A 21880-nucleotide genomic window follows, 5' to 3' on the forward strand; every position below is an offset into this window, starting at 1 on the left:
TACCGACCGTAAGAAAACGTCTTAGGGTATCAAATTTCAATTATTTCCAGTTGAAAGCATGCTGACTAATAAAAAATAATAAAAGAAACACATGAATGGAATTTTTTTTTCCTCCCTCTTCATCCTGTATGTTACAGGACGCGCAATGTGAAAAAATACGGCGAGCTGGCAACGGCGCCGCCGTTCATTTTTTCCACTCCTTACGCTAGTGCTTCGACCGGCCGCCGCGAGTCGAGGCAGAGAGTCGAAGACTTCTGGACTTGTGTTTTGTTGATTGTGTGCCTGCAAAAAGGTAAGCTATCTATTCATTCACCTGCTTTATCGTTCTCGAGTGATCATTACCAATTGCCAATTAAGGTCCAAGTGCTAGTCATTTGCAAAAATTGGCGCTATTTAGCTGTGTTTTCTGGCGGCGTCTGTGGCCAGTGTGAGTGTGTGTCGACTGCGTCGGCGGGTAGCCGATGTGCCATAGCTTAGAGGGGTGGGGAGATGCACCACAGAGCAGCAGACAGGGACTTGGGTGTGTCCTCATCACACCCGAATTTTTGTTCTTTCGTTCACTGATTGCTCTTTTCCTTGGTCGTAATTTCTCTTTCCGGTTTATTCAGTGTTTTTTTTTATTCAATCGACGATAATCGTTTCACATTGTGTATTTACGTGTGTGTGTTCGTGTATGCCTACGTGTGTAAGAGAGAAAAAAAGGTGCCCTTGTGTGGGGAGTGATTGTTTAGCTCAGGTTTTTTATCAGTGACGGATTGCCAAAAGCACTTTCAGAAAAACCCGTGCCATAAGCTGTGTGGATGACACGCCTGCAGATCGAGTGTAAATGCTTAAAATATTTTTAAAGAATTCAATTACTTTTTCACCCATCTCCAATGTCAAACCGGAGACTTATCGCGCTTTTAAAAAAGAATGCCAACGCTTCGTTGTCACTACACTCGTTCCTCCAATCTGGCTTGCTCTCTCGTGGGGCGATTGCAATTTTCAATTTTTTTTTTCCGGTTTTTTTATTTTTTTAAAGTTTGTCTGGTGAGGAGAGAAGGGAAGATTATTATCTAGCTACTCTTTTCTTCCCATTTTTCATTTAGATTTCATCACAAGGCATCTGGAGAGTGATGAGGGAGGGGTTAATGGCCTGTGTATTTTATTTTCTCATTCCTGCACAATTGTTCTTCCTGGTTGTTCTCAGAAGACGACCGCAAGAGTATTCCATGGTCGTCTGTTGATATTTTGGTTTGATTACGGATGAGTCTCTTGATCACCATTGTTTACTATAGATCCCATCCACTATCATTACTCGATTAAGGTCGAACTGAGTCGGGCAACTCAATTTGCCCTTCAATATGTGTAACCACGCCGGTTATCGTCGCTTGTTATTGACCAGCCTAATTACCAGAAAAACTAATCGAACCTTTTTTTTGCCTATTGTTTGTTTGAAAGAATGATATAAGCGCTTATCTGTACAAACTGGAACCAGCCCAGCCCAGCAACAGAAAACAAAAATATTCCCCAATGTTTGAAAGTCTCCACGTCAAACCTTTCGTATCGCCCTTATAAACAAATGCGACGTAGAAAAACGATGCAACGATTATTTCGTCAATATCTCACTCTCCTATTGCCTACCCTACCCCCAGTACTAATATTATCCAACTGCTACTGTTTCTCGTTTTTTCTTTTTGAAATAACATAGGGAACCCGTTCGGGAAAAAAAAAATAAGGGAAGCTCATAGGGTGTGCAAAGGGAGTGGGTGAGACACTGAGCACACAGCATGTGTGTGTGTGTGCAGGAGTGTACAGAGTTGTCTAGACAACGCTAGGAAAGGAAGCCTTGCGTGATCCAAGTTGTTTTCGCTTTGGAAAATTCGTACGGACGCCCTATGGAATAGGGGAAAGCGGCAATTCGGTTCGAGGATGCAGATAGGAATGGAAGCCAGAGCCCCGGAAAAAGCTCATTGTGTTCGGCTTGCGGAGTAACGGGGGAATAAAAAAAATTAAAAATAAACGAAAGAGAAAGATATCCAAAAAAAAAAATGGGGAAAAAGAAGAAGAAAGATGGGCAAACTGCCCAGTTCCAGAACGTCTGGCTCTAGCTAGCTTTTAACATGACGTCATTATGATACCAGAGATACGCATTTTTTAAACCCGACTGGCTTTAGGCAGTTTTTTTTTTCGCTCTTTTCTGGAAAGAAAGAGAACAAGAAATTCAAAACCAGCTGTGTATTTCTCTCGTCAAGAGAAGGAGTTTTTCATTTTACTTGTGGGTGGGAATCAGCACCGTGAGAGTGCGAAAAAGCTGCCTACACCTCCTCCGTCTCAAGGAGTGTTTTCCGTGTGGCACGTTCCCCTTGTGTCTCCTCGCGGTTGCAGTTGCGCCGTTGACCGTATCGCGATATAAATAACCCGTGACATCAACTTGGGGCACCCTTGAGGGGGCCATTGCACTGGTCCGAAAGCGAAAAATAAAAAGGAAGAGCCTAAAATATGAAATGTTTGGTATTTTTCCTGTAGCATGAGAAAGTGACTTATGGGGAAAACGCAGCAAAACTGGTATGCACATTTAATTTCAATTTGCCTTTTTGTTTTTCCTCTCTCCCGACAGGTAGCGACGATTGATATTTTTGACCTAACGTTTGTTGTGGACCGACCGCCGACAGGAGCTTCGTTTATTTTGCCAGGGCTAAGAAGAGGACGATAAAACAGCTGGACACAGAGAGTGCCGAAACAAGGTTCCCAACAGAATGGCAGCCGAAGCAGCTACAATGGCTGCTGAACAGCAGTTAAACGGCTTGGATGAGCAGCACAACGGTTGCGAATTTGACCCCAACGCTGTGGTCGATGAAGACGATTTAAAGAAATTGCGACCGCCAGACATCGATGCCGACGTTCGCGACATGGAGCGTCGACGCAGAGTTGAAGTCATGATGGGCAGCAGGACTTTCCGCGATGACTTGGAACGGATTGTCGACCAGCAATTGAGAGAAGGAGGAGCCGCCGGCCTCTTTGCTCTTCAGCAGCACATCTCAGACTTGACCGGAATGGGTAATTTTTCTCCCCTGACCTCTCTCTCTCTCTCTCTCCCTTCTTCATAAATCGTCACAAGTGCTAATAAAAAGACGTATTGATTTCTTTTCTCCTCTTGGAAAATAGGTACCCATCGAGGACTGGGCGGTGGTGGAGGCGGCGGAGCTCGCTGCGTTATCCCCATCAACGATATTAAAGGCGTGGATTTTCCAAGTTACGTTAAAGGCGAAAAAATTATTCGTTGCAAGTTGGCTGCCCTTTACCGACTTGTCGACCTTTTCGGCTGGTCGCAATCTATTTACAATCACATTACGGTACGTGGCCACTGCGGGGCAGTCTAGCCAACAATAATATTTTTTTCCCCAAATGTGTTTGCAATCGTCTCTGTCATGACATAAAAATGTGAATGTTTCCTTTCTCTTTCTCGTCTAGGTTCGCGTGAGCCAAGAGCAAGAGCACTTTCTATTGAACCCGTTCGGTTTGCTGTATAGCGAAGTAACGGCCTCTTCCCTGATTAAGGTCGACATGCAGGTAGGAGATAATGCCGTGCAAACGGGCTTATGCCGAATTAGTAGCGTCATGCGACGCGATGTTTGATCGATCTTCTTGCTCATGAACCCATACTTTTTTCTTTTTCGTGATTTTTTTCTCCCTCCCCCTTTTTTTTTTAGGGCAACGTGGTCGACCCGGGAACAACGAACTTTGGAGTCAACATCGCCGGTTTTGTCCTACATTCGGCCATCCATGCTGCTCGTCCGGACGCTAAATGTGTCGTCCACATCCACCATCCAGCATGCGTCGCTGTGAGTGACTCAATTTTTGATGATGGATGAGCGATGACTGTCTCCATTTCCATCTTGGCCGTTGTTTTCCCTATTTCTCATCGGCATTCTTTGTTGTCAGGTCTCCGCCTTGAAATGCGGGTTCCTTCCCGTCAGTCAGGAGAGCGTGTTGATCGGAGAAGTCAGCTACCACGACTACTACGGCATTTTGGTGGATCCCGAAGAGCGTGAATCGATCGCACGGAATCTCGGCCCCTTGAACAAAGTATGTCAAGGAGTCGTTTGCGCCGTCACTTCCAGGTCACGGTTCAGTTCTAAATACGGGATTGCTATTCTTGTAGGTGATGTTCCTCCGCAATCATGGCCTAGTTATCCTAGGCGAGACCATTGAAGAGGCGTTTTTTCGCGCATGCAATACCGTCCTGGCCTGCGAATCGCAAATCCGAATGATGCCTGTAGGTCTCGACAATTTGATCTTAATTTCCGACGATGCCAAACGCCGGTCACAGGTACACTTGAATAAATCCACAAGACAAATATAAAAGAAAGCTTTTTTAAAATCTGAATGAATCATAGGAAGGTAGCTAAGCGCGCCAACGAATTCACAAGAGCCGGACGCAATAACATTCAGTTGGCTGGAGTCGAAGGCGAACAACCCGAACAAGAAGAAGTTAAAGAGAAACCTCGAACCCGTGAGGTCAAATGGCGACAAGGCGACATGGAGTTTGAAGCTTACATGCGGATGTTGGATAACTCTGTATGTCACGCTTTCCGCTCGACTGACTTGCAACACAATTTTTAATCGCACTTTTCCCTATTCATAGGGATACCGAAGCGGATATCCTTATCGCGTCCATTCAGTGAGGACGGAGCTGCCCAGACAAAAGCACGACGTAGAAGTCCCGCCTGCAGTCTCATCTTTTGGTTACATGATCGAAGAAGACGAGCTATACAAAAACAGGTATTTTGCTCGAGCGTTTTGAGTTGTGCGATAAACCCGACGATTGACCTGGTTTCAATTTTTCTAGCCCACTCAGAAAGTTGCTAGACGGTCGTCGAACCCTGGATAAAAATCGCTGGATCAATTCACCTAACGTTTATCAAAAAGTGGAAGTTGTCGAGCAAGGAACGCAGGATCCCAAGAAGATCACCAAGGTAGTTTGATCCCCACAACGCTCCAACCCTTAAAAATACATACACGACAGACAGACAGAAAGACAGACAGCAAATAGAATCCATAAATGCTTGACAGTAGAAACTAAAACGCCCCTTTTTTTTTTTTTTAAACTTTAACGATCTTTTGGTCCCCGAACCCTTTAATGTTTCGCCTTTTCCAATTTTTTTTTAAACGACAAAGTGGCAAAGACGTTCTGCAGTCTTGATTGGGCTTCATTAGATTGCAAATTGCGTCTTCTTAAATGCATTATCGGAAACTTGTGACGCATCCGTGTCTCCGTTCCTCTTAATTTTTGTCTGTTACGTAGAATCTCTTTTGTAAGAAGGCAACTCTCCTAGTCTCGTCTCAATTTTTGGTTTGCATTTCCTCATCTTATTCCTAGCTCTGATGTTAGCGATAGAAATCCAATTTTAGCCGGCTCTACTCTAGAGTTTCAGTCTTATTTTACTTTTTATCCTTCATTTGCATGGGCTGGTTTTAATACACGCTGGCTCAATACTAACACATTGTTTTTGACCTGTCGACTTATCCTTACAAAACCGTAACTTTTGTTTTTCACACGAAAATAGCTAAACTAAAAACATGTCAACGATATTGGATTTTAAATAGAGAAAGGGGGGTTGGCAGCAAACATTTTGGTGTTGATGTCCTCGTGATAGAAAATGTCCTTTGTAGTTATCTTAAATGACCATGAACATTTGGTACGATGATTTAACTTTATTTTTTATTTTTTTCGTCTGACTCGCGATAATTGCAGTGGGTACCTGATGGCTCTCCGACACACAGCAGCACTCCGTTCAAGTTGGAGATTGCTCACCAATTCGTGCCGATGGGCACGACGTCGAAGGAATTCAAACAGAAGCAAAAGCAGATCAAAGAAAATCGTCGCCAAGGTGGCATCAGTGCCGGCCCCCAGTCGCACATTTTGGAAGGTGTCAGTTGGGACGAAGCTCAAAAATTACAAGTATATAGTACATATCAAATGAGAATTTCGCTAAGACTTGGAAGTAAATTCTTTGATAACGAATGGTGGCTGGACAGGATGCTAACACTAGTGGCACGGGCGATCACGTAGTTGTTGTGGGTGCTGCATCGAAAGGCATCATTCAACGTGACTTCCAACATCACGCCATGGTCTACAGGTAAAACATCGAGAGATTTGATCAGTGCACATTTTCCGTCGTCATTTTCAACTTGTCACGTTCGTATTATTCCGAAATTTAGAACTCCGTATGCCAAGAACCCTTTCGACTCCGTCTCAGATCAAGAGATTGAGGAGTACAAAAGACAAGTAGAGATGTCTCAGAAGGGTATTTCAGGTAAGTTTTGTTTCATTTTAAATGGAAGAGAAATTTGAAAGGCTAACAATGTTGTTGTCCATTGCAGAAGATCATGAGGTCAGCTACTCAACTACGGAAGCTCCAACGTTGGAGCCTCTTGTAGCTGAGTCTGTTTTACTTCCTTCAAGTGAAGAGCCAGTCCGCCCAGAACAGAAATCACCCACATCGCCACGACCAATAAGTGACGACGAAGGTATGTCAGTTTTACATCCATCATCTTATTGTCCAGTATGGGATCTTCGGTGGCGGCCAATTCTATTTTGTTATTATCGTTCTTAATTTTCATCATTTCTTATTAGCATTGCCGTATTTTCCTCTTTATTTCCAATTCAGTTTCACTGTTTTTGTTCTCTTGATTTTTATGTTTGTCTTTATACGTGTTGGGTTTCGGGGGAAAAAATTCGTTGAGTAGCAAGTCCACGCGTAGTTGAGGTGGCTGTGAAACACGTGCCGCAAGAAGATCACGCACAACGTCAACTTCTCCCGGCAGACGGTTAGTTTCTTTTTATTTTTATTTTTGTTTCTGGTTGTCTTTCTGTTTCTGCTCTCTATTTGTTGATCCGGAATTAGTTAGCAAGTAATCTAGTCGCACTGATGCATGCCCTTGCCTGATGTCACGACCAGAATTGGGAATGCACATGATGAATGAATGGGTGTGGTGATGACTGCTTCATGTCGTTATGTGTCGCTGCATTTAATCATGAATCCAACCAAAAAACTAGCTCTCTTTTTTTTATTTTTATTTTCTGTTTGCGTTTGTCGTTTTATCTAAATCCATTTGCCCCGGTAGATACTACAGGGGCCGAGTCGCCTGAGCCTTTTGCAGAGCGCTCAAAATCCGCCCGCCTTCCGCGTGACGGTGAGTGATGAGCCTTTTCTAACATTATAACCCTACTCGATTATAGCATGGCCGTCCAGCAGTGCGGCATATCCAATTGAATTATGCTTTTTTCCTGCTGTCTATGTAACGTACATAATTTTTTTAAAGAAAGCTTGGCATGCAAAGTTATTGGCAAGAAATTCACCGCTTTTTTTTTTTTTTTAAAGAAAACTTATTTCTATGTCAAAAATTAGCGTGAATTTCTAGTCGGACCTCAACTTCAATGTTAGATTATTCTTTGTGTGGTTTTCGCTTTTTATTTGTTGTATTGTTTTTATTTCAATTTTTTTGTGTGTTGGGTCCGTCGTGTGGAATAGGGTCGGGTGATGCTTGGGACATGTTCAAGCGTCGCTCGTGGTCGCTGGGCCGTGACAAGAGGAAACACCACAATAAAGGTTTGCTGTCCCCCTATTATAGTCAGTCTCTCTTAACTTTTGCCTCGCTTGTGATTTCCGTTTGGCTTGCTAACGTCTTTAGATTTTTAGTTATAGATAGTTAATAGTGCCTGTAGTCAAGCATGCCCTAAACTATGTCTAACGTTTAAAAAAAATCCTTAGCCAATGCCTGTCACGTTAGGAATGGGCCATAGTCAGAATTAGTCATGCCCTGTAACTGATGGATCAACTACCACTATTAATCTTCTGTTTGAGTTACGGAATAATGGACAAATTTAACAGAATCTTGATGAGGTTTTCCTAACTACTGAGGTGAACTTGGAAACAATTATTATTGTAATGGTGCGAATGAACTGAATGGCAACTCGTGCCTGTAACCCCTCCACTGACATTGATAGTGTCACCGAGGAACACGATTAAGCTAACATTTTTGTTGAAAACGTTTCCGCAGGCGCTGAAGTGAATGGAGACGAAATTGATAACCCACAGAGCCAGGTGTCGCAGAGTAGCCGTGACGAGTCGTCGGCTCGCGACATGTCTACGGAAGATTCGCCCTCCAAATCCAAGGACAAAAAGAAGAAGAAGGGACTACGAACACCATCCTTCCTCAAGAAGAAGAGCAAGGAGAAGAAGAAGCCCACACCAGAAGTTTGAACAACTACATCGCTTTTGTGTGTAATCTATTCAAACTATTCAAACGTCGACATTTTCTATTGAATCTCACTATTTTTGTTTTTTTAATTTTTACAGGCTTTCAGTGTCGGAAATAATCTATAAATGAGAAACAAACTCTTTTGGGACTCCTTTGGGGACAACACTGCCACTCGAGTGTCGTCGGGTTTTTCTCGTTTTTTTTTTTTATTATTATTTTTTTTTTATTCTTCTTCTTATTATTATTTTCAAAATATGAATAATCTCTTCTATATACTTCAGCTACTCTCCGGTAGTTCTCTTTGGTTTGCGTCAAGTATCGTAAAAACTAATCCGCCTTGCTTTAGACTGGAGAAGAAGAAAAAAAAAAAAGTTTGGTTTTAGTCTCTTATCTCCTTCTCCATTACACTCTGTGAGACCAGAATATCTGATTCAAGGATTGTGGACGAAAAGCACTTTGCAAAAACTTTTATTTTAAAAAAACAAAAATTCTTGCTTCTTGTGTACCACCTCCCCCGACCCATTACGCTACCCGGTAGACAATAATTGGAGATGTCACGCACTGCAATTGTGTAAAGAAGGTTGGGTCTGTGGGAGATCGACATAAACATTTTTTTGCTTGACAAGGAAGACTGAGACTGAATATGTAATGGAACCAAAAGGGATGTGACGTGGCGTGTTTTTCTTGATGAGTCGATTTCCCAATCGCAGTGCGAGGTGCTTTTTTCAATTCAAAACCTAAATCCTGTGGATTGATTTGATGTTAATACTTCGTTTTAATTTTCTTCTGCTGTCTTCTTCAACACTATTGGCTTCCCTCCTTTTGTTTCGAGTCAGTTGTGTCTATTCTAAAATTCCCTTGTTACTGTAGTACTAATTCATTCCGTGATGTGGGACACTTACTTTCTCCCCAATCCTCTCAGATTTGACAATTTTTGTCCCCGATGTAGCACACATACTCCAGCTATTTTGCTACCTTATTTATATTTTACCTTTTAAATCTGGCTATCCCCGTCCCCAACCTTTTCCGTCAATTTCTCTTTTTTTTTTTTTTTTTACTTTTTTTTCTAGATTTGTTAAAAACGTTTCGTTGGTTTGGTATGCTTTTTTTTAATTTGTGGAGAGAAGGTAGCTTGAACACACATGCCAGCTTGACCAGCAGCTTAACATAAAAAATCCCCTTTGACTACCGACTTTTCTTCTGGTATGCAGTTCCGTGTCATTTGAAATCGAACGAAAAGTGTACTGTTATGTATCACTATATACCTGTACTGCACGTGGCATCTGGTCCACAAATTATACCTTAATCTGAATGTCCACAGAACGGGTATTTATTTAAATCATTTGAAACTTTACAATTAAATGTGACATAGGTTATCAATCAGATAATGTTGGATTTGGAAAGTAAAGACAATCACTTGTTCATGTTTACCGAGTAAGAGCCTGTGGTTGGGTCTTTGTTGATTTGAAAATTATCAGTTGACAAGCCAAAAGGTTTTAGAAACATATTTCCCAAATCTTTCATTTTTCCTGCATTACAATACTAGCTGTTAAGAGAAATCATTCTTGACAAGGAGAATACCCAACACTCACCAAACATTTCTTGCTTTAGCTTTTCTGTCTGTTCCTCAATACGTCTAGGTAAATATGCCAGAGCAGAATTTACTTCCACATTGCCAGGCTCCAATCTATGTAACTCTTTGTAATCTGCTAGAGCCTTGTCAAGTTGATCAACTTCCTCATAGAGTTTTGCTCGACGTAATAGAGCTTTAATATATACAGGGTTTAGGTCAACAGCTTTTGTGCAATCCTTTAAGGCACTCTCGGTTTTACCCTAAAGTGAAAAGAAAAGAAAGTAAACCCATTAGATTGGTTGTGATAATAGGAAGGCTTGAAGGGAACCTGAGTTATCTGTACCTGTTTTGCTTTGGCAGCTGCTCGATTATTGTACAAAATTGATCTCTCCATTTTGAAGGAAGAGGAACACAATTTCAAGGCTTTTGAGTAATGTTGGCATGCTTTGTCATAATTTCCATTTCTGAAAAGTTCATTCCCTTTTTCTTTAACATCTAAAACTTCTCGTTTTTTTTCCTAAGAAATGTGGAAAATATATATTTATATGTTTGTCTTCACATAACCCTTAACAGTTACCTCAATTTGTTCGCTGCTTAGAGCCGGTTTTTCACTATTCGATACATCTTCAGAATCAGATTCGTCTGATGAGACATTCGGGGAATCTTCTCTAGAAGGTGGCCCCAAAGCATCTTCAAATTCTAATTGATCTTCTTGTTCTGATTCTGAAGTTACCACCTTGTTACTCGTCGTCTCAAAATCTTTGATCAAATCCTCTATTATCTTATCGTTTTTTTCCGCCATTTATTTTGATTGCTAAGGAGAAATTACAGCAACAACACCCACTCTATTGTTTTTAAAATTTTCTTGACATTTTCTATGCCACCTGGTGCACATTCGGCGAACCGTCTCGAACATTCGATGATTTTTCAAGCAAAGCTACATTATTTTGCGTAATTATTTATTAGAAAAAAACTAAAAAGAATTGTTTATTTAAAAAATAACATTATCATTCTATTCTTGAAAAAAGGCCTTGAAAATAAGTTTGTAATGATACAGTTGACACAATGAAGGACAGTTTCTCTTTCTGAGGAATTCCAAGCCCTTCCAACATTTTACATTTTACAAAAATAAATCAATACATTATTCACAATGAGCTACTTGAAAGGAGATGAATAATATTCTTCTTCAAGATCATACAAGTCTGCTGCTAAATCATCTCTTAGTGCCATTAACTTTCTGTCAGATTCTTGCTGCATTGCCAACATGGAACGGGCAGTCTGGCTAATGGCTTCATTAGCTGATGGAAAGTCATTGAGAATCAGGTATTGCTTCAAGTCTGTCACAAGCTTCATTAAGGATTCCCCAGCTCTAACCTTGAATTGATAAGAGATGTAGATGGGAAGATGCTAACATTATTTATTAATTTTTGCTTACTATGTTTGAGGCACGAACTAACATTTCAAAATGATCTTCTTCACACTGTGTCATTCTGGAAACTTGTGTTTCCTCTTCAACACGAGCCAGTTTTATTATTTCTTTAAAGCAATAGGAGAATTAAAAAATAGAGATGCATAGAACAAGAATATAATTTTTACCACTGAAATTGTCCAGCAATGATTTTACATCATCTTTCAACCTTTTGTTGTACGATTTTAGTAGAGCTTCTTTACTTTGAGGTAAGGCTCGTTGAGCCATTACGAAAACAAGAGGAGTAAACAAATTGGGCAAGTGACAATTTCAACTTTTTTCAAATTTATCACGCAGCCGGGTACGTCCAATTAAAATCTGCGATTTCCAACTTTCCAAGCAGACGCGAATGGTGAGCCGCGATATAATAAGAAAGTACACTATCGCCTATCCCAAAACCGGCGGGTGTTTACTAAGGGGTTCCAGGATTCCCCGCTAGGTTCGCTAATCTAGCAGGCCAGGCGTCTACACGGGTGATAGAGCAAAACACCTTTTTTTCTTTTTAAAATTTTTTATTATCAGTTCGTGTGCTAGAAAAATAAATCCATTAGGGCTCCTTTTCATTCCCGATTTTTCGGGCCAAAATCAAAATGACGGTGCAATTTTGGAATTTTTATGTTCACCCTATTTTGAAAAATTGCGCCTTTGCGGCGTTGCCTAAATCTGTTTGTTTTTTATTTCAAAGCAGAAACATGCCGTATACCATGGTATAAGAGTAGTCTTATACTATGCGTATACGGTGTCAGCCAGTACCAAAAACGTCTAATCGGCCGAGTCATACGGAACGCCAAATTACCCCCTCTAAAATTTCAGCACCGAAAAATTGAACGAAAAATTTTCGTGACAATCAGCAAAAAGTAAAAAATGAGCTGTATTTTTATAACAATTTCAAATACTTTTCTCGCATGCTTAAGGATGTGGTAGCTATTATTCCATGTTTTTCTTGCTTTCAACACTACAGGCTGATCCTACGAGCTACGACAGTTTTACCTACCAATGTTTAGCGTTTCGTGCTGCAACTAGTAGTTGATATTCCAGGATGTTATGCCTAAAATTGGAATTCAGCTATCAGAGATTAGCAAAATTGAAGTACTTAAAAGCAAGTATTGTACTTATTTCAACATTCAAAGTAAAATTTAATTTTTGGTTCTAGGCGGAAACTCTAGATGGCGTTGATGTACGTATATGATGAAGATTATGAGTGACAAGTTAATTGGGTGTTTGTTACGTTATCCTGTTTTGTGTTTCAAAGGATTTTTCGTCAAAAAATTTACGGTATGTTGTTATCTATTCAGTATTGCTATCGTTGGGTATGTATTGAAAAGGAAACCCTTGAAATAGATTGCTTTTTGTATATGGTGGTGTTTCGCCTTGTCAGCTATGCCAGCTGCGAACCAGTAGCCTGCATTCATGCTATCAATGTACCACAAGAGATCCTGACACTTTAAGAAGGCCACTATTGCTTACATGAAGATCACCATCCAGTTCAAGTACTGTTAATGTGCCTCAAGCCTTTTGTTTAAGCTTATGACATGTTCTCTTGTCAGTCAACGACAGAGTCTTCATCTACTTTGTGTTGCTAACCATCAGCCCTCAACATCCCAGGTATCCAGATTTCCAAGTTTCTCTGATTAGCCAACCATCACCCATACCCTTCAGCTCTTCAGTGTGGTATTTCAGAACATTATTCATCTTCCACTACACACATCTGTACAAATTTTCTCTACACAGGCTTCTCTTCCTCTCTTCCTAGTCTGCTGAATACCAACATTGAATAAGGTTCCTCATCATTGCCTTTCCATGGTATTTTAATTTGGTGGATTATCTGGATTTCTAATTTTTAATAAATCTTTGTTGTATAAACGGAAAACCTTCATTGTTAATCCTGCTGTTCTCTTCACCATTACTTAGCCAGCTCACATGGATGGGCTTTAACTAAGAAAAACTTCTGTGATAGGACTGCAAATATTCATCTTCCTTCGGTACAACACTGCCGTTTTGACAATTTCTGTAGTTTCGCCCCCAGTGAACCACACGCGTAAGTTCTTTGTCTTTGTCATCGTTTTATCAGACAAATGCCATTTTCCGCTAAAAATCATTTACTTCTTTTTTAACCTCATTTATTCTATTTAGAACTACATTTTCTTCATCTTCCTGTCGTTGTTGTCTGCGACTTCACCTCATCGCTGTCTTCGTTGACGTCTTCGCCTTCATCTCCGTCTCGTCGTCTTGACCGTCTTCGCCTTCATCTCCGTCTCGCCGTCTTCGCCTTCATCTCCGTCTCGTCGTCTTCGCCGTCTTCGCCTTCATCTCCGTCTCGTCGTCTTCGCCGTCTTCGCCTTCATCTCCGTCTCGTCGTCTTCGCCGTCTTCGCCGTCTTCGCCGTCTTCGCCTTTGTTTCATCGCCGTCTTTTTCTACGCCAACACTTTGTCGCCGGCTTCTCCTTCGCACTTCACGTAGGGAATTCACCGTGGATCGTCGTCCTGGTATTGTTTTATTTTGCATTGTTGTGTTTAAGTTAACCCGTTGGCTGCCACCCCGTTTGCGTCCCATTTTTTTTGTAGCTTGTAGGGACCGGCCGCAATGGCCTTCGCCGCAAGGCGCCTTAGGCAATGCACCAGTAGGGACTTCTCTTTGTCGATGCGGTGGCGGATTCCTGAGGGTGTGCATTCCCTGTAATGGATTCCGTCACCGTGTCAGCCCGGACTTGTCTTCGGACAAGTCCCACCTTGTTCGCGATCCTTAAGACGCGATGCTTAGTTACTGTAATTTAAGCAACCTACGGGTTGCGTGGCCTGGCAGCCAACGGGTTAACTTAGTTAAGTGTATGTATGTTTGTGTAAATATTTTTGTGTAATTTATTGTTATGTAAAATAGTGGTGGAATTGTAGGGAGGAGGTGGGACAATAAAAAAAAATTTCAATTTTAATTCATTCTTTGTGTTTATTTCATTTTACCTTATTCGAATTTATGCAAATCAAAGATAAACTTAGATTATTTGTTTTCCCAACCTATTTCACTCTAAGTCCAGTCATCTCAATAATAATATTTTCAATAGATTTCACAGTTGGTGAAACATCAGTGAATTAATTGTTTTCTTTGTTCCATTTAACTTCAAGTGCAATCCCTTGACAAAAAAAAGGGAAAAAATGACTGAAACAGACTAATTTCACATGGTGGCATCACAAAAGGAATTAACCATTACCATCTTTAACTCCTTTGTTTCCTTTGAATGAGGTAAAGTTTCAAGAAATACAAGAATGATACTGGATATGATTTATTTACACTGACAACATAACATTAGTGGCATTCTCTTCTGTCACCGAGTGACTCCAACACCAATGAAACACATCAGGTCATCCAGGATCTCTGCAAATTAAAACTGTAAACCACTATTGAAAAAACTAAGACCTGGATTGAACCAAGTCATTGAATGATTTTGCGGCCACCACAGTACATCAGGTACATCCCAAAGATCTGAAAGCACAATTTGAAAAACTTAAATTATTAACAACAAATTCTAACATCACCTGATGACACCTCTAAGAATCTAAGAGATTTAGATAGAGGAAAATAATATAAAGAACTACATTTTTTACGTATCACCTTTGAAACAAAATGGGTATATCAAACTAACGGAGATGAAAAACGTGATGGCAAAGCCAAGCCATGTTCCTCCTGTAAAAGTTAAAAATGTATGTGGTACGATATTTATTTGACATTAATTTTTTCCATAATACCTTGAACAACTCTGCATTGATGGAATTCACATGATGCAACTGAAAACACACGGAATCGGTGGTAAAATTTCAAAAATAGAGACGTTCGTTTCAGCAACCATCCTCAGTCCGAGGCCACGCGAAATAGAACAGCCGACGGGACAGCTGACATTTCCAGTATATTTTCAAGACATCTAGGGGAGAAATAACTAACTCCGTAGAATTTTTATGGGCATGTTGTGACGTATTTACAAATTGTCTTCTGTAACTAGCAGTGGAGGACATATCGTTTTAAACGAATGGTCATGTAAAATGTGTTAAGAAAATTTTATTTAATTGACTATTTAGCTTTGCGTGCACGATAATCTGCCAAAATACTTCTTACTTGCTTCGTTGTTGCAAATTTGTGGGTCTCGCTTTCACCTTCCGAGTCTATAAGCGAGGTGATTTTCTTTCGGTGAGAGTAGTCCTCAGATGTAGCTGAGGAACGATGTGTTTCTTTTGTCTTTCCTGATGTCGATATAAATTTAACAAATGAAGAATGTTTAAGCAGATCTATGTGTGAAACTTTGGGTTTGTCGTATGTCGAGATAGCTTACTATCTGAAACATAGGGTTTTCGTTTCCACGGGCTGAGCTCCCATATCATCGGAATGTTTGGCTTCTTTCAAAACCGGGTTTACTGCAATTTTCTTCTTCTGCTACTCTCACAACCTTTTCACAACCTTCTCAACGAGTCTTTCCTGACGGCGATATCAATTTAAGAAACAAAGAATGTTTAAGTAGATCTATGTGTGAAACTTAGGGTTTGTCAAGATAGCTTACTATTTGAAACATGGGGTTTTTTTGTGTTTTCAGCCCATTTTTGTTTCCACAGGCTGAGCTCCAATATCATAAGAATGTTTGGCTTCTTTCAAAACCAGGTTTACTGCAATTTCCTCTTCTTCTGCTACTCTCACAACCTTTTCCTGCTAAATGAGAATCAGTTAACAAAAAGAAAACTTGATAAGACCAATTTTGTTAGAAAAGATACCTAGACGGCAAAATGAGACAGACTCGGTAATAGCACAGCTGGTGCGGTTTACCTCAGCTAGCGTCACATTTTCTGAAGTTACCTACAACGTAACATTGCCACTAATTACCATCGCCACCTGGGATTTTCAGCGTTCCCTTTTTGCTGGGGATTATGACATCTAACGCAACCTCCAGTGCATTTAAGACACCCATAACGTCTCGACCAAAAAATTCCCACAATAAAAACAGCTTTTAAAAAGATGAAATCGAAGACTGCGCCGAGTTACTACTCTTTCTTATTTCCTTGGATTACCTAAACGAGTATAATTCTTTGATGAGTCTCTCCCACAATTTTTTGAATCATTCTTCTTCTTTTAGCCTTTAGTTTTACACGCACTAAAGGGTTAAAGAAAATAATATAAGTCAAGGGGGAACGGGGCCACAGAAAACAAGGGGCCCAGATAAGCACTTCTATGATTTTGTAAAAATACTATAACATGCACGATAGTATAAGGATCCGGAACTCTTCGGTTACCCTTCCAACGAACATGTACTTATTTTTTTTTATACCAAAACTCCATCAATATCCTCTTTGAATCCATTATGATTGCGAATCTACATTAAAGAAATTAAGTATGCTTCAGTATAATATTCTTGCTGATACACTAACTGAAAACAGCGAAACCCTATTAGCATATCTCTCGTGAATTACTACCACGACATTGCGATTATTCTACCTACAATACAGAAACAGAACATAATTAAGTAAAAAATTCTTTGTGATAAACTCATTTAAAATAGTAAAACATCTAGTCAATTCTCCCATTCAAGATATTCTTTCCACAAATAAAACCAATAGAAGTTAAAAAGATACGTTAAAGGTATAAATAATAGAAGTAAATTATGCAGCAAATGTTCATACTGCTCTCTCTCTTTACCATATGTCACCATCACTCAAAGTATGATCTATGTTGATATGTCTTTTACCTATCTTTGCAATGACACTTGGTTGGTATTAGACATTAAGGCATCCAATGTCCCTTTTTGTAAGAAGCAGGAAAAGCTTCCTGCCTCAAGGGTCATCTCAAACAAATCCATAGACAAAAACTTCCAAGAGTAGATATTTCATACTACCTAGTCCTATGATTAATAACAATTTAGCTAACATCAACATGTCATAGAGTTGTATGTGTAAGCCAAGCCAAACATACTGTTGATTTGTTATTTCAAGCTTGTTTATATGAACCCATCATTGTGCAGTTCTGCATGAAGGGCAGAAAGTTTCATAATTTCAATTAGAATATTTTCTGAGGGATTGGTGTACTTAAGAAGTGCATCATAACACTGCTGATATGGACCAAACTTGAAGAAATGCAAACACTTTTGAGACAGATGATAGAAGGCAAAAAATAAAAGAAATAATGTACAAATATACTGTACCATTCAAATAATGCCAAGTGACAATCCACCGGCAAGCAGTTAAGATGAAAATGGTAAAATTTCTGTGAAAAAGAGGAATCCTTCCGTTAGCCTGAAAACATGGCAAATTTCAGTCATGTTAAAGAAAAACCTCAGATATTAATGTTAAAATAATAACCATAAAAATTAAACATACAATAAGCATAGATAAACTCAAAACCATACTCAGGAATGAATGTGTTGTTTTCCACTGACTAATTTCATTGCTGTCTAATTGTTGTTGCCCCGTTTGGTTGACTTAGTCACATGCGACTCATTCCATGGTTGGACATAACAAATTGTTGAAGAACATACTACTGCTGAAACAACACAAAATCAAATAACAGTTTTAAAAATCTTCTATGACTTTTAGGTCTATGGGTGGCTATGCTCAGCGATTCCCTCTTGAGGCACCCAAGCACTACCACTGTGAAAATGTATCATCAAATGACCAGTCTGCAAACTAAGTGAGATATTATGGCATAACTAATTGCCTTACATACCCTAATTTATTACGCTTACCAATACTGACGGGGCGTTCCACATGCAACGCCACATCAAGTCGTACATGCATCCAATTCCAAATTCCAATGTGCGTCGCCCAACAAGGTCCCTGAGGCTCTGAGATGGCGTGATCTAAATTTGCAGTTGCCCTGCGGCCAACAAGAACAAAATGTGACCCTGGTCACGTGATTCTCGTTGGCCTATCAGAACTCAAGGTCACTGGTAAGACTAACCCCCTATGGCTGAAGCGGTGCTATCGGTGCAGCACCGATTATAGCACCGTTCCGCACCCAAAAAAGAAATCCCCGCACCGAACTTCCCCGATTCATTTTAATCGGGGACGCTTAGCGGTGTCCCCGATTAGAATGTGATCGGGGCCGAGCCCTAGGAGTACCTCACATGTGAGGTGCAATAGGTGTGACCAAGCTTTAAAACGCCGAATAGGGAAAGAGTACCGTCCTTTCCTTTAGAAGTCCATGCCCATGGTTACTATGGTTACCATGATGGTTACTAAGCGTGGGAGAAATTTTTCGATGTCATCTAGCGACAAACACAAGCCTTAAATTGGATTTCATTGCTTCTCCTTCGTAACTAAATACCTAGAATCGCAAAAATGTGACTGACCACTCCGTCGTTATGTCAGCTTTAAAAAAACATTAGTTCGGGAGCGGCAGCACGACAATCCATCAAACGAATAAAACATATCTGAACTACCTTCAAACCTGTGTGACATCCTTATTAGAGCTATGCCATCTATTGAGAGAAATATCGTAAAAATCAGGGTCGGCGGTGTACTAATGACCTCATCGAGACAGGAATCCATATCCGAAAATGAAAATTCTTTGGGCTTTCGGAAGTTGGGATTAGAATAAGGACCATTTTGAAATTTAAAAAAATAACATGTGAGATATTCCGAGCAATTACGAAGCATTAATATTGAATAATAGTTAAAATAATAATAATATACGTTCTATTTTCATGTGCCGCCTCCAATGTAAATATTCAAGTGAACATAGCGTTCGCGATAACTAAAAAAAATTACTAGTACAAGTTTACTTAGACCTGTTATTATAATTTTCTTTGGGGTGAATTCGTATCCCGCGTGCAGCAAAAAATTATTGAGTGGCAATTTCACTGTGTATTATAGTTCCATTTGGCTTTTACAGTAGAATGCTATCCCACATAACACAAGGCAGTCCGTCGGATGTCCGACAGATGTCGGGGTCGGATGTTGAGTAATCTTTTGATATCCTCCGGACAGCCCGATATCCGATTTGGATGTCCTACGGATGTATTTTTTTGGTTTTGACCGCCTAAACAGCGCCGTCAGACATTCTAAGGATATCCGAACGGGCTTTCATTTGGCTATAAATATGACATGTATTGGACATCTATTCATGAAAAACATTAGGCTATACCAGGATTCGAACTCGGTCCATCCAGTCGAATCTTATTCCACTGTGCCAATCTACAGATATATTATGTATCATTTTCGAACAATACAATCGAATTGTTGTAAAACACTTGAGCTTTTTCGATAACAAATCACATACAGGATTTTAGAAGTCAAGATGATGTCGAACTTAGGTTAAACCAGAGGTGTATAAATTGAAATTAAACAATTTATGCTAAATATTTTTGAATTTTAAACTTAGCATGATTTATTAGTTTAAAGTGTTTTTATTATTTGAAATTATAATCCTATCATAAGTATACTTGCTTTTAATATTATTAGATGCCGAATAATATTTATTTTCTGCGAGTTAATTTTCAATGGCTTGGTTCCCGTAAGCTAAACGGAAGCTTGTGCAAACAAACTCACGACTTTCTGGGTCAATCGTTTGCAAATCCGATGCGCGACCAAAGATTTCGTTGAAATTTGGAGTGAATCATAATATGTTTGAAATTTTTGGAAGGATTTTTTGCGCAATTAAAAGTTAGCAAATGAAATGATTTTTCATTTTGCCGTAATCTTTTCTTTTTTTTATTTAAGACTAGTTTTTTTCATTGATTTTTGAATAAGTACATCTTTTCAGTTTTTTCTTTTTAATGGTATTTTTGTTTCAAAATTTTTAAATTTAATTACGTTATTTAACTTTTAAATGTTCAGAGTTTAAAAGTAGCCTGAACATTCTTCTGAGTTTATTTGTAATTTTGCACTAAAAAAGAAGACATATCATAGTATATGCTCTTTTTTGGTTAATTTTTATAGTGCCATTTATTGTTTAATTTTTTTGATGTAAAATATTGTTTGTCTCCTTTTTGCCTTGCTACCCCAGGCGGTCTTGGCGGATTGGTCAAAAGGGAGAAAGGGAAAAAGGAGAAGAAAAATATTTTACATCAAAATAGGGGATTTCAAACAATTAAATCGGCACTGAATTTAACCTAGCGAAAAATAGGCATATACTATGATATGTCCTCTTTTTAGTGCAAAATTAAAAAAAGAAGCGAATCTGTTCAGGTCTACTTTTGTAAGAATCTGAACATTTAAAAGTTAAATAACGTAATTAAATTAAAAATTTTGAAACAAAAAATACCATTAAAAAGAACGTGAAAACTGAATAAGACTATTATTAAAATAAATATTTAAAAAAAACTAGTCTTAAATAAATAAAAATGAAAACGCGGAAAAATAGTTACGGCAAAATGAAAAATCTGATTTTCATTTTGCTTATTTGCGCAAATTTGCCAATAAATTAACATTTTTTGATTCCTTATTTCAGAATTTTGTCGCCTCGGTTTGTCAATCTCTTTTTTTTTTTTTGTAATAAATTTTAAATAAACCATCCGGAATGATATTACTCCTTTATTTTTTCAATTTTTCTTTTAAATGCTGGACTTCAATAAAATCGATCAGGGAAAATTTGACGGTTAGTTTTCCTCTAAATTTTGACAATTATAATGAAACTTAGTGATCGGCCCATTGTTCTATCAGTTACGCCCCGCACCGATAAAGTGCTTCGGGGTTGATGGTGCCATTTTTCAACCGGGGCGGTGCGGGGATTTGAGGTTAACCCGTTGCCCCGAAGCAATAAAAAATGCCGTTCTTTCGGTTTCGGTAAAATCGGGGCGCGGGTACGCTATTTCGGGGTTTTATCGGATAGATCGGGTCATCGTATGTTTTTGCATTGATGAATCGATTGATTGCATCATTGATTGCAACCCCATTGAATTCGGGGAAGAATTTTCCCCCTGAGCCACGCCTCCTTGGCCCGAATAGAAACCCGATTTGAAAAGCGCCCCGATTGGCTCGGGCCGTCCTTATGAACATTGAATTTTTGGCTTTGGGGGTCCGTGATTATTTCGCCATCCATTGCTCCGGTGACTAGCCACGGACATCCCTAACTACCCATTGTTGATTCTACGGATGTTCGATTCACATCCGCGGCAATTTTGGGTACCTATCGAAAGTAGTCATTGTAAAGAGTAATTTGCGATTCAGTATATAGTGATTTATGAACGGCATTTAACTGCTGGACATCATCCAGAAGTTCACACAACTCCGTCTTCCTTCGCGGTCTATTATTATAATGGAAAATTAGAAACCTAATAAACATAAAACACTGTACAAGTATAAAAACAAACATAAATTTTTGCCCATTCCGTTTTGCCAAGTGGTGAGCCAATCTTTTTAATGTAAAGACATTAAACATACGGTTGTTGGGTAAAAGAAAAAAAGGGCATACAGGATATTTGTGAATGGATTCTTCTTTTTTCAGGGAACACTAGATTAATGCTGTTACGTGTAATATAGGCTGCACAAGCTCGTCAAATCAAACCCAATACTGATTCTTTCTCAACATTGGATTGGTGGTGCGGGAGGAGTAGGTAGAATTGCCACAATGAACGTCAGGATCCAGCATAGCCCATTCTTCCATACTTTCGTCAGCTATGCCG

At 39.5% G+C, this 21880-nt stretch overlaps 3 protein-coding genes, 2 long non-coding RNA genes and 1 pseudogene across 30 annotated transcripts; 3 read left to right on the forward strand and 3 right to left on the reverse strand.

Moving 5' to 3' along the window:
* The first annotated feature begins 138 nt into the window (after positions 1–138).
* LOC116917964 (protein hu-li tai shao) lies at positions 139–9563 on the forward strand. Of its 7 annotated transcripts, none has more exons than XM_045169997.1 (19): positions 139–292; positions 2600–3039; positions 3148–3335; positions 3454–3552; positions 3693–3824; positions 3925–4068; positions 4145–4313; positions 4382–4560; positions 4628–4764; positions 4832–4958; positions 5738–5944; positions 6022–6122; positions 6205–6299; positions 6367–6513; positions 6733–6813; positions 7111–7179; positions 7518–7595; positions 8047–8270; positions 8346–9563. In XM_045169997.1, exons 2-18 carry the CDS (start codon positions 2739–2741, stop codon positions 8247–8249), a joined length of 2457 nt encoding a protein of 818 aa, XP_045025932.1. In that variant the 5' UTR covers positions 139–292; positions 2600–2738; the 3' UTR covers positions 8250–8270; positions 8346–9563. The 7 variants fall into 7 exon arrangements, with proteins under 7 accessions (XP_045025932.1, XP_045025931.1, XP_045025934.1 ...); XM_045169996.1 differs by having other exon boundaries at positions 8047–8266; XM_045169998.1 differs by lacking the exon at positions 139–292 and adding an exon at positions 494–822 and having other exon boundaries at positions 8047–8266.
* On the forward strand, positions 8373–9563 carry LOC116917973 (annotated as a pseudogene).
* On the reverse strand, positions 9562–10709 carry LOC116917972 (tetratricopeptide repeat protein 1). The gene is made up of 4 exons (XM_032923601.2): positions 10398–10709; positions 10164–10337; positions 9840–10080; positions 9562–9776 (listed from the first exon to the last, which is right to left on the reverse strand). Exons 1-4 carry the CDS (start codon positions 10620–10622, stop codon positions 9661–9663), a joined length of 756 nt encoding a protein of 251 aa, XP_032779492.1. The 5' UTR covers positions 10623–10709; the 3' UTR covers positions 9562–9660.
* Positions 10710–10794: 85 nt separating this feature from the next.
* Positions 10795–11677, reverse strand: LOC116917974 (mediator of RNA polymerase II transcription subunit 22). Its single transcript, XM_032923602.2, has 3 exons — positions 11417–11677; positions 11256–11356; positions 10795–11194 (listed from the first exon to the last, which is right to left on the reverse strand). Exons 1-3 carry the CDS (start codon positions 11514–11516, stop codon positions 10976–10978), a joined length of 420 nt encoding a protein of 139 aa, XP_032779493.1. The 5' UTR covers positions 11517–11677; the 3' UTR covers positions 10795–10975.
* Positions 11678–11997: 320 nt separating this feature from the next.
* LOC116917977 lies at positions 11998–13901 on the forward strand. 2 transcript variants are annotated; one of them, XR_006643711.1, is made up of 8 exons: positions 11998–12145; positions 12250–12377; positions 12442–12563; positions 12667–12778; positions 12836–12959; positions 13020–13091; positions 13200–13326; positions 13422–13901. It is a non-coding gene; the product is annotated as an uncharacterized LOC116917977 (long non-coding RNA). The 2 variants fall into 2 exon arrangements; XR_006643710.1 differs by having other exon boundaries at positions 11999–12145; positions 12630–12778.
* A 649-nt stretch (positions 13902–14550) lies between these two features.
* Positions 14551–18137, reverse strand: LOC116917978. Of its 19 annotated transcripts, XR_006643721.1 has the most exons (14): positions 18002–18137; positions 17666–17942; positions 17462–17552; positions 17233–17401; positions 17009–17161; positions 16692–16758; positions 16513–16636; positions 16335–16417; positions 16041–16270; positions 15833–15978; positions 15608–15750; positions 15030–15518; positions 14896–14967; positions 14551–14766 (listed from the first exon to the last, which is right to left on the reverse strand). It is a non-coding gene; the product is annotated as an uncharacterized LOC116917978 (long non-coding RNA). The 19 variants fall into 19 exon arrangements; XR_006643718.1 differs by having other exon boundaries at positions 16041–16417; XR_006643716.1 differs by having other exon boundaries at positions 16335–16636.
* Between the last annotated feature and the right edge of the window lie 3743 nt (positions 18138–21880).

The sequence above is a fragment of the Daphnia magna genome, linkage group LG2 (assembly GCF_020631705.1).
Source record: "Daphnia magna isolate NIES linkage group LG2, ASM2063170v1.1, whole genome shotgun sequence".
Lineage (NCBI taxonomy): Eukaryota > Metazoa > Arthropoda > Branchiopoda > Diplostraca > Daphniidae > Daphnia > Daphnia magna.